A 20,454-nucleotide genomic window follows, 5' to 3' on the forward strand; every position below is an offset into this window, starting at 1 on the left:
TCTAGATATTATGCTTACGTGTTACGTGCTACGTGCTCTTATGTGTTTATTTGTTTTAATTTATGCTTTATTTGTTTCACTATGAATTGTTAATGCATGACGTCACCACACTAGTCCAACGCTAGTTGTGGTTTCTCCCTCCGCTTACTTGCTAGTCCAACGCTAGTAAGGACTTTTAGAAATGGGCTAGTCCAACGCTAGACCCTTTAGGTCATCTTGCGCTAGATTCATCTTTGTATGCTATTCACTACATTTTCATGCATATTTTCATTTTTAGGATCTTTTCTCATTTGCATGATATTCCCTATTATATTATCCCTTATTCTCTATATGTGTTAATCATATCATTTAGAATTGCATTTCATTTAGGACATTGTATAATAAGTTAGCTCATTTGCTTGTGCATATTAGGAGAATTATTTTTCAAACATGGGAAATGGGTGATTATAACTTTTTAGTTTAAATACCCCATTAATCCCTGCATAAGAAAATTATGTCATGAGTTTTTGCCTCCCATACCCTTTATGTTGCATTCCCTTTTTCTTTGATCACTTATATCTATGTATATAATTTAATTTACTTTCTTTACTTTTCTTTTTTTCATCATTTGCATACTCGTGACACTTTCAAGGAATCATTTTGGCCTTCGCAATTAATGCGATTGGTTCAATTAAACCCCTTGAATGAACATTTTGTCCCTTTCGATATATTTAGATTTGCATCCATATAGGAAACATCCAAATATGATAAAATTAAGGGTTAGATTAGGAAAATTTTGACTAAACCTCGCAACTAGCTTAGACTAGGTTGAAAGGGTGCCTTAGGTTTGAGTCAATTGAACATTCGCCTTCCCTTTCTTCAACCGTGACTCCCGAACCCATTTTCTCTTGTTTTCAAAGACCTGGAGTTGTCAAAAAGGGTTTTATTTTATTTTACTTTATTTTTGGGTGACTTGGTACACCAAAACTCCATACCAAGTGGCGACTCCTATTTTTTCTTAAAAACCCTTTTAGACCAAATTTTGGACCCAAATTGTCGCATTCTTTTAAGTCCCATTCTAGGTCCTTTTTAATTTATTATTAATAAATCACATCTTTTATAAAACACCTTCTTTCTTTTCCATCGCGAAAAAATGGGGCGCGACAATATGGAAGCCAAGATGTATTTTTTCTGTTGGAGTGTAATAAGCAAAAATATATACTGTTTGGTTGGAAGGTAATAAGTAAAAGTATGTTATTGTAATGACAAATGAGCTCCATAAGGGCATTTTGGGGCTGTCACACAAGCTTTTTGCTAACCTCAACAACATTACTAAAGGTTGAAGTCTTGAAGACGTCAGGCAGCATTTGGTTAAACGTTTGCTCATTCAGGGGTTAGATAGTTATTTGGCCAAATTTCAAGACTTGATTAGTAATTTGACCAAACCTTAGGGAAGGTAAATCTGATCAATCATTTGTTAGTCAAGTCATAAGTTTTGCCTGAAAAAATTGTAAGTTTTGTTAAAAAAAAAAGAGCCGGGGGGGGGGGGGGGGAGAGCGTAAGTTTTACTTAAAAGTGAGTAAGATTTCTTAATGATGTTGGACAGTTTATTAACAAAGTGGTGAGATTTGTTAATAAAATCATTAGTTTGCTTGAAAAAGTAGTAAGTTTTATATAAAAAATGGTAAATTCCAGAGAAAAAGTGATAATTTGTTGTTAAACATCTAGTATATTTGTTATTTAAATAGTAAGTTATTTTGAAACTTGTTTTATGCAAAAACATACTATTAATTACACCAAATTTACTATCACAATTTTGTCTCTTGTGAAACCTGTGCTAGCAGGTTAAAACCTACATATAGCGTCATATCATGCACTTAATTGTGAATTATGGTTACTCTTTGTCACCACTTGTCCATTTTCAAATTGTATATGCATGGTGGAAAGACTTGGATTACATCCAATCCTGAAAAGGCTGATGCATTTTTTCTATACACATTGTAGATAATGGAAATTTGTGAAATAAAAATAAAAAGATTATGTTCACAAAAATATGAAGAATTAACCTTGTATACGCTGTCAGTGTATATACTATCACCGTTAGCTATGTAACATATGTGTAAAATTTGAATTTAAAATTCAAATTTTGCTCGTGTGTCATTCATTCAACCGTAATAGTGTATACACTGACAATGTATATAAGATTTACTCAAATATGAACTCTTTCATTAACCGACAAAAAAAAAGTATATTCTTGAAGAGAGAATTTTGACATATGAGGCAGGAGTGCATCATAAATTTTTAATGAAATCCTTTATGCAAAAACTGGTGATCTTTAATGCAATCAACCTGTTTCCATCTCAAAATATTCTAATTTGATTTCTTTGGAGAAAGGAACAGTTGTAGAGCGAGACAACTGAATAAAGAATTGCTCAACAAAATTGTCATCTTGTTTCTTTGATTTTTCATTTTGATCAGTTTGGACTTCTGTAAAGTACCGCTAGCTTGAAGATACAGAAAGTTTGTACTTGAAAATAATGTAAAGAAGAAAGAAAGACCCTTATAAAGATAACTGTGGCACAAGTTTTCAGAAAACTTTTTTTTTTTTTTTTTTTTCCTTTGGCTTGATATCTAAAGCTATTTCTAGATCTAGTGCCGGTGAAAATGGGCTGCATATAGCAACAATACACAAATTGTACAAGACAACTATTTGAGGCAATTTTTACTATTCTTTTCCTATGCCCTTTCTCTATTGAAAAGTAACATAACCAAATTTTCATTTTTATTTTGATTTATCTCCTCCTAATATTTGTTGCAAGAAAAAAAAAAAAAAGAAACTATTGTATGTTTTAACATATCAATCAATTGGGTGTATGGTTCTTTGTCGAGGAAAAACAGAAGCAAGTTAAAACTTTCTGTACTACCCTGACTGAAATACAAGGACGGAAGAGAAAAATGCAGCTTGCATACTCAGCTAGTTATAAGCATCAAATCAATCTGTAGCTGCATTAAACAGAGTGTGCACGATAATATTGTTGGACTGATTAATGAGTGATTAAAAAAGAATGGGGAAGCTCCAGAAATTGCTTTCAAGAAACATGAATTAGACACCTTGCGAGGGAATTGGATGTGTTTCTGAGAGACTTCTTCTGAGGAACTTCATGCATGACCACAATATTCCATTATGATCTCTAGAACATCATTTCCCATATCCATCTGCTCTTGTTGAATTTGCCTCATTGATCTTACAACAGACTCATCACACCATTTCACCTCAATCATTTCAAGAGTCGGACATTCCCCTAAACAAGAAGGCACCTCTTTCAACCTCGGACAATTGTGCACAACCAATTTCTCAAGAAGGAGAAAACTATCAGAAGATGCAGTCCAGCTGCGCAAGGCCAAGCCTATCAAATTCAAGACTCGGAGGTTAGGGAACTCCCCTTCTTTCATTTCCCATTCTTCGATCCCAACAAAGGAGCCATTGAGCACTTGAAGATTGGGCAACTTTCCAATTGTTGAGATTTCACTCCATGGCTGATCATTATACGAAAGAGTCAACTTCTTCAAATTCAATGGGAATTTAAATCCGTATCCATCAAAAAAAGATAGATTAAGTGATTCTAGTTGACTCAAACAGTCGAACACCAGAATCTTGTCGTCAATTCTGGTAAATTCTTCACTTGATTTCTCCGATCTCTTACATTTCAGCCTGCGGATGCTTGGTAAATATGTCAGCAGCTTTTGCAAGCTTTGAGAGGAGGGATCAATGGCAAGCTTTAAAGTGTTTAAATGATCTAAGCATGGGGATATTTCAAGATCGTCAACAGGAAAAACAAAACCATAATTGAAACCTGTGATACATAGATGCCTCAATGTCTTAATGTTCCAGATAGTTTTTGGTAACACATAATAGAATATTGAGTCTCCTCTTACCAGAAAAGTTTGTAACCTTGAGAGGTTGGATATTGCAAATGGGATGGAAATGGAATTTATTGGGTTGGAAATGGAATTTATTCCTCGAATATGAAGAGCTAAGTATCTCAAGTGAACAAGCAATACTACTTCCATCGGAAAATATGCATCAAACACCAAGTTCCTCAAATCCAACACTCTCAGAAGTTTAGGCAACCAAAATCCCAACTCTTCCTCTTTGAACGACAACAAACTGCGTAAATTGGGAAAAAATAGCATTGAGTGCTGAATCTTCAATTTCCTGGTATTCTGATCACAAACTCGGTGGGGGTTGCTTAGACCAGTAAGATTAAAAGGATCTTTCCCACGACATATAATGTGTAGAAAGTTTTCTTCTTTGGCTTTTTCTACACAAAACTCATGTACCAAATCATGAAGTCGGCAAGCTTTGGCACCACTCGTAGTTCTTTGTTTGGTAACCATGACTAAACTTCTATCAACCAGTGCCTTCAAGTAGTCATCTGCCACATCCACTATTCTCTTTCCAGTTTTCTTTCGCACAAATCCTTCGGAGATCCAAAGCCATAACAATCTTCGGACAGGAACATTTTCGTCTTCTTGAAATACACCAAAATAAAGAAGGCATGGCTTCAAATCATCTGGTAGATGAATATAACTTAGTTCAAGTGTCTTCATGCAATATTCTTTGTCAAGGGCAATGCTGAAACTTAGACTTTTTGCAACTTCTTCCCAGAAATTTTGTGCAGTAGTAGCAAAAATTCCAGCAGCAAGGACAACTGTAAGAGGTAAGCCCCTACAATATTTTACTATTTGAGATCCAACTCCATGTAGTTTTGTGGGACAACCTTCGTTGCCAAATAGCTTTTTCTGCAGCAATTGCCAACTCTCTTCATCAGTAAGGTGCCGGAGATAGTGAGCCTTGCTACCAGGTTTGAATTGCAAATTCAGCAATCTACTCATGACGAGAATCCTGCTTCCATTGGCATCATCAGGTAATGATCTTTCCAACAAATTCCATGCCTCAATGTCCCATAGATCATCCAAAACTAGGAGATACCTATTTCTGAGCAAAACTTGTTTTAGCTTTACAGCCAAATCATCCTCATCCACCTTTAGATATTGTTCTGGGCTCCTAGAATCAATACTACCCAATATCTGAACTAACAAGTTGTGCCGGCTATATACTTGAGACACAGTGCACCAAGCACGAATTTGGAAATGCAACATTACTGAAGGAGAACTATAAACTATATTGGCTAGTGTGGTCTTACCGAGCCCAGGCACACCCACGATGGGAACAACATCCAACTGCCTTGATCCTCCTGTAAGTCTATGAGTGATAGTTGTCACCTCATTGTCGAGAAGCACCAGATCTTCATTGTACGTGGCCGCAGTGACTCGTGATGGCATGGGAGTGAAAGTCTTGGTAACTCTCTTGGTTTCACCAACATCGCTCATGCTACCATAGATCTCTTGGGCCTCAATCTTCATAAGATTGATATCTCTAGCAACAACATCGAAACAATATTCACGTTCATCACCAAAAGGTGTCGAGTCGATCACTAACTCTGCTTTACATGCAACCTCCATAACACGACGCCAAAAAGCTTGGAGTTTTTTGTTCTGATTGCACTGGTCTACTATCTTTCCAAGGAAAGATCTTAAGAATACGAGATCTTCTAAGACTCTGTGGATTTGATCATATGGGAATGCAATTGAATCATCGGCCTCATTACAACTCTGTAGTTCCTTCAGATTTTCAAGTAGAATATCCATAGAGCCCAACTCATTGGTCCTAGGAAAATCAAATCCTGATATTGATGTTATCGGATCCATTACTTCTGCCTTAATAAACTTGAGCACCTGGAGCAAATGAAAAAGAGCAAGATCGGTTTCCTTGGCCAAGCCTTCTTCGATTTGACTCACAGAAAGGGAGAAAATTACAATTGCTGCATCACAGACTACAACTCCAGTAAGAGTCTTCATTCCATGGGGTAGCTCTGTGAACTTCTCCTGATGCCTGAAAAGGATTGTTAGGAATCTCAGCCCATCATGGAGTTCTAGCATTTGATTCATAATCGGAACCAAAATACTGGTACAAGATTCTAGTAGCTCCATAAAATTGTGAATGAGATAATCCATAAAGTCAGCTACTAGATGCTTATTTTTCTCTAGAGCTGAAGTGTCTGATGATCTTGATAACTTTGAAGCAGTCAGGACATGGATACAAGTTTCTCGGACTTGGGGATCACTGGGATTAATCTTCTCACGTATTAGTTGAGAAATTTGAAGCCCGATTTTATTGTATACTTCTTCACCATCTCTGGGAGTGGGATTAATCTTCTCACGTAGTAGTCGAGAAATTTGAAGTCTCATTTCATCGCATTCTTCTTCATCATCTCTGTCAAACCAGCGTGTACAAATCAGGCGTAATGCATTGATAGCCACCACTTCAGCGTGAACCAAGAGATCTATCAAGTGCTGACCCTCGACGCCGTGTAGCAGGACAAAGCGAATGAAACTATTCAAGAACATTAGCTTCTCTTCAAGGGTTTTGAAATGGGATATCTGACTTTTGAGGAGAAGTTCGATCAGAATCTTTGAAACCAAATCAATGAAATCAATAACTAGTCCTGGATCCCTCAGCCAATAATAGTCCAACAGAAAGTTGATACACGATTCGTTGATATCTGTCTTGAAAAACAACTTGATTTCTTTCCGGAATAGGGTGAGCTCTCCTTTCATCTTAAGTATACCTGGTAAACTAGCATGAATAAATAATTTGCTGCAGGCAAATTCAAGATCTTGCATTCTTCTGATAATCAGGCTCTGAATTCTGAAAGAAGTAACATCCTTCTCCTCCACATCTTGTTCCGAACAGGTCTCATGGTTCCTCCTCCTCCTAGAGTTTCTCAGATACAGGTCAAAGCTTTGTAATAGTGTCAACCCGATCTTCAGGTCCCAAATCTTTAGATCAGAATGGAACTTATATTGGAAGGCCTTGTCCAACCAGCCCAGATAATCTAGAGCGGAATCAAAGCAACTAGTGCTACTACCGGAGGATATGTCCATTATTGTATCTTCTAATCTATACTCTCTGAGATCAAATTTGGATCTTGAACGAATTTTGTTCGAGGTTAACTTTCTCATTATTTGAAAATAGTCAAGTATTGTAGGCGAGGCTCTTTCTTCGTTCCTCACTTTCTCGTTGCAGTTTGCAAGACTGTTATTTTGTCTGTGTTCTGTTGGTGGAAGACTTTAAAATGCAAAGGTTCGCCCACATGTTGGGAATTATTCAATTTTGGGGTAGGTGAGATTGGGAATTCAATCTCTTAGCTGCATCATTAGCACTGTATCAGTACTTGTTATTTTTCAACCTTTCTGTCTTGCTTTGTTTTTTGGTTAGCAATATGATTGGCTTTGGCTGTATCTCCTGCACACGGACTAATTACCTTTTCATTAGCCCTTTACTATCAAATTATCCAAGTCCAGGCCCTCCAAATGTGAAAGTTGGTCACATCACATGTGCGCTTTTGATTCGCCAAATGTGAGCTTGTCATCCTTAAGTTTTTTTTTTCTTTTCTAAATATCCGGTCCCCAATATTTCCAATTTGAGCGTATTTAGTACAATTAACCATATTGTCAACCAGTGTTCAAGATACACGCGAATGTGCATGCAACTAATAAAAGAAATTTGTGTAAAATTTTTTGACTACATTTGAAATCATTTTCAAGAGAATTAATTTTATGTTGTAATAGTAAATATATAGAAAATTCACTAAAATAAAATATATAAAGAAATAATTTATTAATTTTAGTAGTAATTCATAATCGCGATTGATAGTTGCTGATAAAAATTAATATTTACTAAATAAATTGAGAAATAAAATAATAAGATATACATATTAGCTGGAAGAAGGATATATTGGAAGTTGAAAGTGTATAGTTATCAAGGGCAATTTAAGAAGAACATAAAGTCATACAAAAGGTTTACACCGACTCCTCGCTCTTGCTTTATGTATACCAAATACCAATGCTATATGTACATTCAATGCGTGTACAATCAAAAAATACACAATATTTATGGCCATATATTTTATATAAAATTTTTATTACTAAAAGAAACTTTAATCTTTCAAATTTTTTTCATACAATAATTCTATATTGGTAGTTGTAATGTTTAGGGTTAGTTATGTTGAAAACATATATTTAAATAGTTAAAAAAAATTAGTCATGAGCAGTTATCTTGACAACATATGTGTAGGTATTTAAAGTAAGAATAATTTTTATAAGGGCAAAAAAGGAAGTTCGTAAAGTGACAATAAATATTTACTCCAAACCCCTTACTCTCCCTTCATATATACTAGTGGTTAAGGCAAATCCAATGTGTGTGTTACTAATAAAAAGTTATCAAAAGCAATTAGTATTATTTTTTGTTGAAAAATAGTAATTTAAAATAGTTAAACTATTATACCCATTTTACAAAAAAAGAGTAGTTTTTTGTTAGGAAAGTGGTGGTTAATTCAACACGCATGAGTAATTGTTGAGAGGTGGGTAGTTAAAATGATGTAATTCTCTTTAGAAATGAGATAGATTAGGCAATACATTAAATGACACAATTTGTTTTTTACCAAACCCTTCCTTCCACTTTATATATAGTAAGACCAGTGATTGACGCACTCAATGTGTATGCTAATGATAAAAAAAAAAAAAAATATCTTCTGCTAAACTAATGAATATAGATTCATTATTTGACAATAAAATCTAGTAGCAGTAAATTAAAAAAGTTAATACAAACAAATCTTAAAAATCAAACAAAAAATTAAATCAAGCAATTATCTATAAGCGGTTATGTTTAAGTAATAAACATGTATTTCATTGATTGTATGATGTTAGTTGGTGAGACGATATTTGAAGGGTAAAGGGGAATTCTAAAAAGTGATAACTGATTACGTCAAATTACCTGTTCCCGCTTTATTATTGTAGAGATATCATTGAGAGAAAGAAAGGAAAGTGGATGAGAGAAAGAAGGACAAGTGGGTCATAAAAAGTTTAAAAGATGAAGGGTATAGGAAATCTATGAAATGACAGAAAATTTTAAAAGGAAAAAATTTTAAAAATATATTAAAATTTTTAATAGTTGTTGGAGTTTTTGTTTAGAAATATGGATGGAAAAATTGTGTTTTTCATCTCTTTTCATTTTTTTGGATAGGAAATTGTTGGTAGTTATTGCTTCATTGAAAGTCTTTTTAGGCTAAAAAGGGTGATATGTATCTGTGTTTGTGTGTGTTTATTATATTGGTAGTTATGTAGGGGTGGGAAGTTCAACAGATTTTAGATGTGGGTAGATAATAGTAAATATTGGAAGGGTATATTTGACAAAACAAATAATGGCACTTTTTTTTTACACCAAACCCTGCTCAAACTTTATATATAGCAAAACTAGTGTTGAAGGCAGACCCACTGTGTGTGCAGTTTAGAAATAATTATTAACTTTTATGAATATATTAATTTTGTTTTTACAAAATTAAATTTTATATAAATTCTTCATGAAAATAATTGCAATTTATTAGTTATTTTTTCTCTAATACAATTTTAGTTAATTTGATAGTTGCAATATTTAAGGAAGTTATGAAAGATTATATTAGCAAATGTGACTAGGCAGTTAGGATAAAAATTAATTTTTTAAGGGAAAAATTAAAAATGATACAAAATGTTTACCCTAACAGCCATCTCTCTCCTTTTATTATTGTATAAATAGTATAGATATTTCCACAATTTGATCATGTGACGCCCCGAAAAGTAGGGTTTTCATTTTATGGATATTTTTGTTGGACGAGCGGAGTAGCACAGTTTTTCAACTCGGAAAAGAAAAGAAAAGTTTCGAAAAATGGCAGTGGCCAAATCCGGCCGGAAATCCGGCCAGTTTCTGGCCGGATAGCTGGCCGGATTGCCCTGCAGTTTTGAAAAAATTTTGATCAGCCTCGGCCTTGTATCCGGCCAGGAATCCGGCCGGAAATCCGGCCAGATTCTGGCCGGATTGTGACGTGTCACAGCCGATCAGCTTTGACCGGCTGCCTTTTCTTCCTTCTTATCTCATTGTTTTGGCCAAAATATCTCATTTTTCTTCCCTGGTTCATCCGAGCTTCATAGAGAGAAATACTCTCAATTTTCCTAGTTCAATTTTGGCAAATATCTTGAGTTTTAACCAATGATTTTGCAAACTATTTCACACAAGGGTGCACTATGGTGGTGTAAAGCTTTTGATGGATTGTTTTTGGAGGGGAGGCTCTATGTTGATGGTTTCTTGAATTTGAGGTAAGTGGCATAAACAAGTTTCCTTTTGGTCTAATATTGGTTAATTAATGATTTGTGGTGGTTAAATGTGTTATATTGTGAAGTATTTCATGGGTTGAAGGAATTGATGGTGAATTGTTGATTTATTGGGTATTTTTCTGATTTTATATGAAAGTTATGATTAGGATTGGATTGATGGATTGAAATGGTGTTAATTGAAGCTTTTATGCGTTAATTGTGATCGATTGCAGAAAATTTATGCTTGTAGTGTGATTTCCGGTTTCTAGGGTTTCGATTTGGGGAAAATTCTAATAGTTGGCTTATAAGCTTCTAATTGGCTTGCTTGAGGGGCATTGTGGCCCTAATTGAGTATATTTACTAGTCTATAAATTGTATGTACAAATGGAGTTGAATTGATATATATTTGGTATTGAATGGTAGGTTGGAAATGTGTTAAATTAAGGGGTAATGCTGTCCCATTTTTGGAGAGTATATGATTGATTTGAAGTTGTGTGATCTTGATTAAATTTATGGAAATTCTTGTAAATTGGATGTTGGGTTGTTAAGAGTCCATAATGGTGACATTTCTAAGCTTTGTTTAAGTTCATTCATCCTTGTTTTGGCATGTACATGACTAGTATAGGCTAGTCTCATGTTAAGTGAGGATTTCTAGCCCTTAATTGTGGTTAGTGATGGTTATTTGCAAAGATTGGCTTGGAAGTGTAATTTCAGCTTTTGTTGTATTATTTCTGCCCTGTTTTCGTACTGTACATTTGACCATGTTAAAGACTGATTCGGCTCTTGCTCAAAACATGAAACTTGTAGATATATGAGTTAGCTAGTTACCTGCAAAATTTTAGAGTGATTGGAGTACTGTAGCTTGTGAATTGACTGAAATACCCTTGACTGTTCATAGACCCTATTTTGCGGACAGTTTTCTGCCCTCTCCGAGATTTCGATATTTGACCCTGAAAATGTATGATTTGGCCTTGGAAATCTTCATAAGAAATGTTGACATATGTTTTAGCTTCGTAACGCCATAAGATTTGTTTTGATCGGATAGGTATAGCTTTACTTGTGATTAAAATGCCAAAAGGCAATAGAAGCTTGTTAATGTTAGAATTTTCCTTTGCTTGACTTGATATTTGGTTTTAGGATTTCAACTTGATCAAGATAGTGAGGTTTGCCGGATAAGCTTCGTGAGCCGTGCTCGGTGAGTGTATCATTAAATGGTTCAATGTACTTGTTATATGACTTGAATAGGTCGAGGGTGTACTTTACCGCTCTTGACCACTTGCTTGCACTATTGTTACTGTTGGACTGTGAAATTTCATGAATATGTGATTTGATATTTGTTAGGGCAATGCCCTATTATTTCTGTGAAAACTGAGCTCATTCCCTTGGACCGTTATTTGAGTCGAGCCGGCAAGGGCTTGGGCGATTCGTTAACGAGCCTTCGGGTCTCTGATAGGCGAGTGGAGTGTTATTTCCTCGACCTTGTGGTATACTCGAGTATTACCCTTTGAAACTATGAGGTGTGCGGGCCCGATCAGGGGGTGAATGGTGGAAGGAAATGGTGAGAAGGGGTGTCTACGGTTCTTGGTTATCCTCGATGGTTGACGGAGTGTCAACGAGTACGATCAAGTGTGGACCTCGGAAACGGCCCTTGAGGGCCGAATGTATCCTTTTATAAATGGATGTTTGAATGAAGGCACTTATGCATATATGTTATTTGGCCATATCATGTACTTGTGCATTTGGTACCTCACGAGCGCAAGCTCACCCCGTTGTTTTGTTTTCCTTACAGGGACACTGTTGGACGCAAGTTTTGAAATGAGTTGAGCTAGTTATGTAGCTAGTTTTGAGTTGCTCCTCGAAAACTTGAAATTTTGATGTAAATGGATTCAAGTACTTTTGAAGTGTACAATTGAACCTTTCTCATGTATATCTATGTCCTTATCAAGTCTTGGATAAACTGCATTACGTGTTTGATGTGTTTATGCGAGTACCGGTTTCGAACAAAGGAAGAGCTGTATTACGTTATCGGTGTACCTGGATGGCTTGTAATTTGTATAGTTTAGATTTGGAATCGTTTGTGTAATTGTTGGGCTAGGGGAATTGGAATGGATGGAATTACACTTTGTACGGTTTGAATTTGGATCGCCTCTTGTGTAATAGCTTGTGGATATGGTTTGTAATGAATGATTGGACTTGAATGGACGTACGTGTACATTCCGCAGCGTTTGTGATATGTAGTTCTTGGAGAATTTGATAAATATATTTGAGATTTATATTGTAATTTTTGGAGAACTGTAGTGATTGACGGAGTCCTGGCGAGAGTTGGGCAGGCGGCCCGTTGACCCCTCTGGTTCGCCTTAGGGGAAAATGGGGTCGTTACAGATCACCTCTCCATTAACTAAATAAAAAAAAAGTAGAAAAAAAATACTATCAAGTACTGATGTGAACTAATTAATCGAAAAAAGAAAATTCTTCCACCATCCTTTTCAACTTCACCACCAAACAACTGTCCGACAACCACCATGAAGCCTCCCCAAACTCCTCCAAAGACCACCACAGCCACGCCTAAATAAATTTAGTAGCCCAAAGATAGAAGAAAAGGAAAAGGGAAGTAGAAAACCCAACAAAAAAAAAAAAGAAAAGAAGATAATTGAGGAATCAGATGAGTAAGGGAGATGGAATTTTCACTTTCCATCCGAAATACAGAGATTCTTTTGTCGAACACCTGATCCCAATACAACTAGACACAGAAAAATAACATCAAAACTCAAAAGTCATCAGGGCTGCTACTTAGTAGTGGTAGGTCTTAATTCAACACGTGAGAATGTGACAGCTATTTCCTGTGTTCTTTTAACTTTTTAAATTTATTTTTAGTTCTTCTGAAATTTGAATAAATTTTGTGGAATTGAAAGATTCGATTGGCTCGTGATTGGATTTGATGATAAAAAACATGTCTTAGGCTCTGTTTGATAAATCAATTTAGCACTTAAATTTAATGGATTTAGATCTTAATATGTTCAAATGTGTTTGATAATAAAAAATTGGACATTTAAATTAATTAAGTGATATTGAATTTTCTAAGCAAAATTTGCTTTAAAAAATAAGTGATAAGTTATTCACTTATTACTAAATATAATATACACTTAAATGCATTTGATTTAATACTTAACAATTCAATAAATTAATAGATTCATATTTCAAATTTTAGATTTCAGACTTCATTTTTATCAAAGATACTTATTTGAAGGAATACACAAACCAAAAGTCAAAACAATAGAAAAAGAGAAAGAGAGAGGTTTGGAGTTTTTTTTTTGTTTTTTGTTTTATTCATTTTTATAGTTGAGAATAAAAAAATATTAGCTTTTCCAAAATCAAAATCTAAATTCAGGTTTTGAAATCCAGTAAGAACAAGGTCTTTATCTAGAACATTAGTTTATAATTTTATCATATTCGTTTGAATATTTTATACTAAGGCTTCATGATTAAGCAAAAGTGAGCATGTGGCAAGCTTCTCTTATGAAATTTTTTCACAAAAGTATAGGCTGCCACTTCGTGAAAATGTTTTCTTTTTGAAAAGTTCATTGTTTAACTTCTCCAATCTGCACAATGACTCTCACAACCAAGTCTTGTTGGTTTTGTGCCTATTCTTTCTCAAAACCTCTGTTTGGATTGTAAGTTATTTGGGATTATTTGAGATATTTTTACTGTAGCACTTTTTGTGATGTGATGTATGTGAGATAAAAAGATATTGGGAAGATAAAAAGGTGTATTGAAAATTGTAAAGATGATGTAAGCAAATAAAATTGGAGAAATATGAAGCAATCCAAACAAAAAATCTTGCTTTTCTCTCCATTTTTTAAATCTCATCCCTCTGGAAAAATTTGAAAAAAAAAGGAATGTCAAGTTCATCTTTGTATATCATTTTCCTGCATCACCAAAGTCTTGTTTGATAATAATCCAATTCAACACTTAAACTTAATGAATTCAGATCTTAATATGTTCAGATGCGTTTAATAACAAAAAATTGAACATCTGAATTAATTAAGTGATATTGAATTTTCTAGGCAAAATTTGTTTCTAAAAATAATTTATACGCTATTCACTTATCACTTAATGTGATATACACTCAAATGTATTAGATTTAGTACTTAACAATTCAATAATTTAATGGATTTAGACTTCAGATTTTGGATCTCAGACCTCAGTTTTCAAGATTCAGTTTTATCAAATGCATCACAAATCTTAGCACATTTGTGAATTTAGTTATAATTGACATTAATTTATTAATAATAGTTTTTTGTCTATGTTTAAAATAATTTGTTCTTGTTTTGCTTGTGTAATACCTAAGTCCCCAATACCCTAAGTAATTTAAAATTTAAATTACTTAGGGTGTGGTTAGAAATTTTAAGAATAATTGAAGGCTCAAAGTGCAAAAAGTCCATGTATATCTAACCACTGGTTGCTTGCTGCTATTGTTACTTCTACTGTCATAGGTAAACAGCTAGAAACAGAGACCTTTAGGAGAGACTTAGAGCACAGAAGGGAATCATCAAATTCAAGCTCCTTAAGGTGATTTTAGGTAAGAAATTCGTAATTTAAAACTTCATGAGTTTAATTGTAAGATTAAGAAGAAGGTTTTGGTGTTTCTTATATCTCTTGCTGTTGAATCTATAGCCAAAGATTTGGGATGCAAAGTGAAGGTATTCTCGACAAATTGTAGCTTAGAAGAGTTGAGTTTAATCAATTTTGTAACTAATAGGCACCCTTGCGCAGTTGTGAGAAATCGATCATAGCTAGGTGTAGGAATGTCAAAAATTCAGTGTCATCAATAGCGTTAGAAACTATATTTGTAGATCTTTTCAACGGTATAAAATTCAATCTCTAGTTTGCTGCCTATTGATGTCAAAAAATTTGCAAAGTTGGCTAAAAATCCGACTTGCACAGCTTAGGATTCAAAACTATATTGACTTGTGACTATTTCCGAGTGTTTTTAAAAAAAAAAAAAGATTTTTAGCACTTCAAGTTTAGTTTGTAATAGCGCGAATTTTTGTAACTTTTTTTAAAAAGATATATAACTTAAGTTATGGTAGTTCAACTGAGCATTATTGGTGTTGAAAATCTAAAGTAGACTGCCGTATGTGGAGCTGGTTATTTGATTAGCTAATCTTGCACTGAATTACATTTTAGGTTTACCAAAGGAATCCTACAAATTGAATTTGTTTGTTTTAGGAGAAGATTCAAGGACAAAGAGATGAATTTGAAGTTATCCTGGTTGTCAAGTAAGTGATTATTTCATATCTCTATACTTTAAGATGAACTTTTAAAGTACTTATGAATTTAATCGCTAAAAATGTATTTTGTGATATCGAATTGGATTGAGCATATGTACTTATTTAATGATTATATGTCCATGAATGATTACAATTTGTCTTCATGCATGATTAAATATGTGTGACTCTGGACATTATTGGATTTGTTAAAATAAGTTTAGGGCGGGAAAGATTGTAGAATTGCAATGTTTAAATGCTAGCACAGCTCTCCCACGAGGCCCAAGCGCAGGCTGATCTGAAGGCTAGTTTTTAGGCATTTACATTTACCTCTCCTGAGGTATGACTAAATTACCAATCAAACCCTCAAGTTTGACCAAATAATAAATACCCCCCTTATGATCAACTTCCGTGAAGTATCTCAAACAGAAGTGGAGAAAAGACCAAAATGCCTACTACTGTGAAAAGATAGTTTAATAAATCTTCTTGTTACTTTTTTTTTTTTTTTCCTTTTTTATTTTGTTTTCATCTCTTTCCTTACCAACTTTAGTAGAAACTTTTAAATTTTTAAGAGAGTAACCTCACTGCCGCCACACCTGCCGCTGTCATCGACGGAGGAGGGGCTGGCAACCGTTCCGGAAGGTTCACGGCCATGATTAGGTCAAAAAAATTTGTGCGGCTCAGATCACTCCTCGTAACTCTATTTTCACGCCGTGTGGGACTCACAAAAATGTTGTTCTATTGTTACACCTTGTACAGATGATGTTACACCGTGTGCAAATGGTGTTACACCTTTCGGAACGGTTGCTCTGACAACCGTTTCAGTCCCGGATCCCGTCATCGACCACCTCTAGCCAATAATAAATTCTAGCAAAAATTGCATCTGAGAGTCATTTTTTTAGTGCAAATCATATGATTCCAACCTTAAAATTGGCTAAAAGTGGCTGTAGAGCCACCAAAGGAGCCTAAACAAGTGGCTATTCCTTCCTTTTTTCCACCAAAACCAAAACCAAAACCAAAACCCAAAATGTTTACAGCAAAATAATTCTCACCAGGCATGGAACACAAGTAAGCCCCAAAACCTCGAGACCCAGCTCGTCAAATTTTAGGTTCATAAATTCGTGAAGTTTTAGTCATAGAATCATCAAAGGGAAAGCAGCCGGACTAATGAAAGAAAAGAGAAGAAATTTTTACGGGTAAAAGGAAAAGGCTTATGTTAAAGTTGAAATCAAATTGCCGTTGAAGAAGAAATTGGCAGTCGATTCATTTGCTTGAATAATTCTGATTTGAAAGGAATATTTAGTGAATTTGAGTTTGATTCCATGTGAAAATGTTTAAGTAGACAAATTATTAGTTCTTGGTTTTTGGTTTTAAGTTATTGATTAAAACATATACAACGAGCCAAATCAATGTGTAATTAAATCGGGGAGAAACATCAATTGCATTACATTTTTTTTAGGTCACTTGCATTAGAAGATTTTACTTTCTGGTTTACTCTTTCCTTTTCCATTTTTTTTGAAGTATGAAGCGGTTATTCATATTTTGGGAATAAAGAAAATTATTTTTGTGATATATAGGGGTGGCAATGGGGCGCCAGGGGTGGGGCGGGGGATCCTCCCCCACCCCCTGCCCCGTTGCCTACTAATTCCCCCTACCATTGCCCCGTCCCCTGCCCCCCGCTTGCCTCGTGGGGTTAAAAGAAATTATTATATAATTTCATTATAATTAAATTTGAGCAAATAATCAAATACTAAAATATCAACATATCACCAAATTATTATTCATTGTAACATCACAATTGAAACTTATAAAAATAATTAAACAAAAGTTATTTGAATATAATCTAATATGATAAAACAAATATAACTAAAATAATCAAGTTTTTACTTTTGATACAAATATAATCACTAAATTATTATTTTATTTTTTTTAAAAAAAGTATTATTGTATTAAGTGTAGTTAGGAATTTAATATAAATGTATTAATAAATTCAGTATAAATAATTAATAATTTTTATCAATAGACATGTATAATTAGTAGTATAATTGATAATATCATGATATATATAATTATGCACATATATATATATCTTTTTTTTTCCAAACTGGTGGCAGGGCGGGGGTATCTCTCAAACAGGGGGAAAAAATCCCCCCCCCCCGCCCCAATAGACCCCTGCGCCCGTTGCCATCCCTAGTGACATACATGGTTTATAAGGGCATTTTTTGGAGTCTCACACCATTTTATTTATTTTTTGCTTACATTAGCAACATTTCTAATGGTAGAAGATGTCAAGGGTATTTTTGGATAAACTTTTGTGCATTCAAAGGGTTAGACCATTATTTGGTCAAATTTTAAGATTTAATTGGTAATATGGAAAAATTTAAAGGGAGATAAATGTAATTAATCCAAAACTATATGTGGTTGAATTTATCAGATATTACGATTTAAATGCTTCGACATAGACTCTTAGGTCCTATTTGATAATTCAATTCAACACTTAAATTTAATAGATTCAGATTTTAATATATTCAGATCATTTCATAAAAAAAATGAACATCTAAATTAATCAAACGACACTGAATTTTCTAAGCAAAGTTTGTTTTCAAAATTAAGTGATAAACTATTTACTTACTACTGAATGTGATATGCACTCAAATGTATTAAATTTAATATTTAACAATTTAATAATCTAATGGATTTATACTTCAGATTTCAGACTTCAGTATTATTAAAAACACCCTTAATCATTTTTAAAGCAAAAAATGTGAAAATTCTACATTTTTACACATATAACATACCAAAGACAAATTAAAAAAAGTAATAAAGCATGTTATATTCCATAAATTAATTCAAGACATTTAAGTCAAATTTATATGAGTTTTTTTTTCCACAGTGTTGACAAATATAATCGTTGTATCCATGATACATGTAAAAAAATGAATTTTAAATTTAAATTTTATATAATTATCATTTATTCAACACTAATTTCAGTGTAAAAAAGATTAATCTAAAAGAAAAGTGAATGAGTATACGTTCATTGGGATCCCTGTCTTACCAAATCAAGGATAAATAAATGAATTTGTCTACTACTCGGAACCTTTTCACCAATTTTTCCATCATAATAACCTCCAAAATTCCTCGTTAATACTCCTTAGAAATTATTGGGTCCGTTTGGATTAGTTGTTTTTGGGGTTATTTTTCAAAAACAATACTGTAGCATTTCATTTTTGAAATACAAGTCCGTTTGGATTAGTTGTTTTTGGGGTTGTTTTTAAAAAACTATATGAAAAACTTTTACTGTAGATGTTTTTTGGATTATTTTTAGAGGTTTTTTAAAACATATTTTTGAGTATTTTATAATTTATAATTTATATATTTTTATATTTATATACATTTATGCATTTATAATACATTTATAAATATTTATAAATAAATATATTTATATATTTATATAAAAATACATCAATATATTATAAATGTATTATATTATACATAATACATAATATAAATATATTTATAAATGTATATTATTATAAATGTATAAATTATAAATGAATATTATATAAATGTAAAAATTATAAATTATAAATTTTATATTTTATATAAATATATATTTATGCATTTATAATACATTTATAAATATTTATAAATAAATATATTTATATATTTATATAAAAATATATAAATGTATTATATTATATGTAATACATAATATAAATATATTTAGAAATGTATAAGTGTATATTATTATAAATATATAAATTATAAATGAATATTATATAAATGTATAAATTAATATATCATAAATATATATTAATATTATGTATAAATGTATTAATATAATTAATATAAATATATAAATGTATTAATATTATGTATAAATGTAAAATTAATACTATGTATATTAATATAAATGTATCAATGTATTATATTATATATAATACATAATATAAATGTAAATTATAAATATACATAAATATATATATTATGTATAAATGTACATTTATATAAATGTATAATCTATATAATATATATTATATTATATTATATATAATTTTATAATATATATTTTTTGCATAAATATATTATAAATATATAAAAATATAAAAATATATATTAAATAAATAAATTATATATATTATGAATGAATAAATTATATATAATATGAATAAATAAATATATAAATACATTATTTATAAATATTTAATATATATAATATACATTAATATTAATTATAAATATTTGAATATTAATAAATATGGTGTTTATATAATATTTCAATTTGTAATATTTATTGTATATTTCATTATATAAATATTTATATAATATATAAATATATAATATAAAATTTTGCAATTTGTATAATATACATAATATTGTATATATATAATATAATATACATAATATACATTTATACATTATTACATATTATGTATATTATATATTATACATAACTTTATTATACATTATTATACACAATAATGTACATAATAATGAAAGTACATTAATAATGTATATATTATAATATAATGTACATAATATATTATGTATAAATATTTATACATTTATGTATACAATATTACATACTATGTATATTATATTATATTATGTATAATATTAATGTATGTAAATATTTATATAATATATAATATATAACATATATAACATATAAATATATAATTTTCAATTTGTATATTTCAATTTACATATTCAATTTACATATTTCAATTTATATATTTCAATTTATATTATATTATTATAAATTGAAATATACATATTAAATTTGTATATTTGGAGTTGTTTTTGATATAATGTTTGGATATGGGTGTTTTTGGAATTGTTTTTGAAATACACATTTACTGTAGCATTTGGAATGTGAAAAACAGTTTTTCAAAAACAGGTGCAAAAACAAGGAATCCAAACGAACCCATTAGTCGTTGTATAACATAAATAAATA

General features: G+C 32.0%; 1 protein-coding gene and 1 long non-coding RNA gene across 2 annotated transcripts; one reads left to right on the forward strand and one right to left on the reverse strand.

The window, feature by feature from the left end:
• Positions 1–3,138: 3,138 nt before the first annotated feature.
• Positions 3,139–6,987, reverse strand: LOC113708419 (putative late blight resistance protein homolog R1A-3). Its single transcript, XM_027230874.2, has one exon. It carries the CDS (start codon positions 6,985–6,987, stop codon positions 3,139–3,141), a length of 3,849 nt encoding a protein of 1,282 aa, XP_027086675.2.
• A 2,723-nt stretch (positions 6,988–9,710) lies between these two features.
• On the forward strand, positions 9,711–12,461 carry LOC140014037 (uncharacterized). The gene is made up of 3 exons (XR_011820910.1): positions 9,711–10,233; positions 11,368–11,425; positions 12,020–12,461. It is a non-coding gene; the product is annotated as an uncharacterized lncRNA (long non-coding RNA).
• Positions 12,462–20,454: the final 7,993 nt, after the last annotated feature.

The sequence above is a fragment of the Coffea arabica genome, chromosome 9c, assembly GCF_036785885.1.
Source record: "Coffea arabica cultivar ET-39 chromosome 9c, Coffea Arabica ET-39 HiFi, whole genome shotgun sequence".
NCBI classification, from domain to species: domain Eukaryota; kingdom Viridiplantae; phylum Streptophyta; class Magnoliopsida; order Gentianales; family Rubiaceae; genus Coffea; species Coffea arabica.